Genomic DNA, 2093 nt, shown 5'->3' on the forward strand with positions numbered 1-2093 from the left:
CAGTCTATTTGGAAAAAATCATCCGAACAAGTTGAATCCTGTTAAAATCAAGGGAGAAGTAGAGAAGGTGGTCGAGGAGTATAAATATCTTGGTTTTCACCTGGACAACAAAATCGCCAGGAGAAACAACTGTGAATCTGTCTACAAGAAGGAACATAACGGATTGTATTTCCTAAAAAAACGTAGGTCATTTGCAGCAAGATGCTACAGATCTTCTATCAGTGTGTTGTGCAGAGTGTGATCTCTTCCTCCGTTAACTGTTAGGATGACAGCATCAGAGCGAATGTGTCTTCAGTAAAAACCCGTGACAGCTTTCATTGTTTTTTTCACGGTATTCTCATCAAAGAATTATAAATTATTTTGGCCAATATTAGTTTTTCTTTATGTTGGATTATTTCTTTATTTAGTTGGAGCAGACTTTGATGCGCTGAACAATTAGCCATTGTGCTGAACGTATATTTTTAAATCCATTTATGGAAAGACGCTGACGTGTAAACATGTTCTTCCATCCGTTATAAAACATATTCACTTGTGAGTTTGGGATTTTAAGAATAGAATTGTAATATGATCATAAAAGTTGAGCTTTTACAGTGTGTCTTTTATTCTCTCACATTCAGCTCCTCTTTTTTCATATTTTTAAAAAAGAAAATATCTCTGGTGTCACAGATCTATGGCGCATTATGTTAAGAATACTTATCATGATATCATAAGCAATTTACTAGTAAATAGTGATGATTTGCACACATCAAACTTGACATGATACCAAAGGTTATTGTTTCCATGCGGCTCAGTTTGGCATAGGCTAATAATATAAGATTACTAAACTCACACAGGTTAAGCTGTCCAATTTGCAGCAATTTAATGTATTTTTCAGAGGCAGTATGGTTTGGATGGCAGAGGAGGTTACCGTCGACAGATGGAGAGGTCCATGGAGAGAGCCGTTGCAAGCGGCCATCTTGCACCAGCTGAGTTTCATCTGAAGAGAGCCGAGATGATGGAGCGTCTGGCATCAGGGATTGATGATGGCTCCAGCAGAACCCAGGGTATATTTCTGTTTGGAGACACACACTCACAATTCACTTCATTGAGAAAACCTTGAAGTACTTTACGTTACACGGTTACCCTGAGTTTCCTTTACTCCAGTTATCCTCTCAAAACTTTTAAAGCGTTTACAAATAATAACTCAGAATTCATGAAAATTAGACTGGTAAAATGTTTACAATATAGACATATTAGACATAATTGGAAAGCTTCGATTCTACACAATTCAGTTCATTTTATGGACAAAGCGAGCACAAAAGCACAATTAAATAAAGTGATTAAAAATCAGTGCCTCTGCGATTTGAAAATGCAATGAATTGCCCAGCCCTAGTGCCAATGCATTTCTAAAGATCCATACCTTTAATGAGCTTTTGTTATGAATCCTCAACTGGAAATCGGATGAACTCCAATATCATCATGGGGGAGTGGAAGAGCATTCCTTGGGCAACCTGTGGACTTTATCCACTGTCCTGCATGCTTTAGCTGAGTCTCTGCTTTAGCAAGACTGACTTTGATGATTGCATTACCTTCTCAGCAACCACCACAGGCTGCAGAAAACCTGCCATTACCTATTAATTTGGGTCAGATGAACTGCTACCAGAGAAACGACTAAAACATGCAGGACAGTGGGTTCAAAGACCCCTGCCAAGAAGGGTAAAGACATCGCAGGAAAATAATGGTGGCTAATTAAAATTTCCACAATTTAGACATTTATACTACGTTCACACTAAAAGCAATTTCAGCAGCAGAAAAGTTTCTGCTGCTTCATTTGTGATGCTTCTACACATTAAGGTCAGATCCGATCAAGAGCATCTTCCATGCTGCTGAAGCGTGTCCACTAAAGTGTGTCCAGATGCTTCTGCTGCTCCTGTGTTCAACGGCATAGAGCGGCTTTGCTATTTTCTGTGATCAGTGAGTAAAAAGATAGTTTTATATACACTCACCGGCCACTTTATTAGGTACCCCTTGCTAGTAACGGGTTGGACCCCCTTTTGCCTTCAGAACTGCCTCAATTCTTCGTGGCATAGATTCAACAAGGTGCTGGAAGCATT

At 39.1% G+C, this 2093-nt stretch overlaps 1 protein-coding gene across 2 annotated transcripts in view; it reads left to right on the forward strand.

Moving 5' to 3' along the window:
* Positions 1 to 2093, forward strand: part of zufsp (zinc finger with UFM1-specific peptidase domain) — a 25349-nt gene that overhangs the window by 7102 nt on the left and 16154 nt on the right. Inside the window, exons 1-2 of one of the 2 annotated variants that reach the window (XM_015372935.1) lie at positions 44 to 182; positions 875 to 1043. In XM_015372935.1, the coding sequence (XP_015228421.1) occupies positions 917 to 1043 (127 nt within the window). In that variant the 5' untranslated portion in view covers positions 44 to 182; positions 875 to 916. Of the gene's footprint in view, positions 1 to 43; positions 183 to 874; positions 1044 to 2093 lie in introns of those variants that run through there. The other variant, XM_015372934.1, reaches the window with a different exon arrangement.

Source organism: Cyprinodon variegatus, unplaced genomic scaffold (genome assembly GCF_000732505.1).
Source record: "Cyprinodon variegatus isolate N-32 unplaced genomic scaffold, C_variegatus-1.0 Scaffold78, whole genome shotgun sequence".
NCBI classification, from domain to species: domain Eukaryota; kingdom Metazoa; phylum Chordata; class Actinopteri; order Cyprinodontiformes; family Cyprinodontidae; genus Cyprinodon; species Cyprinodon variegatus.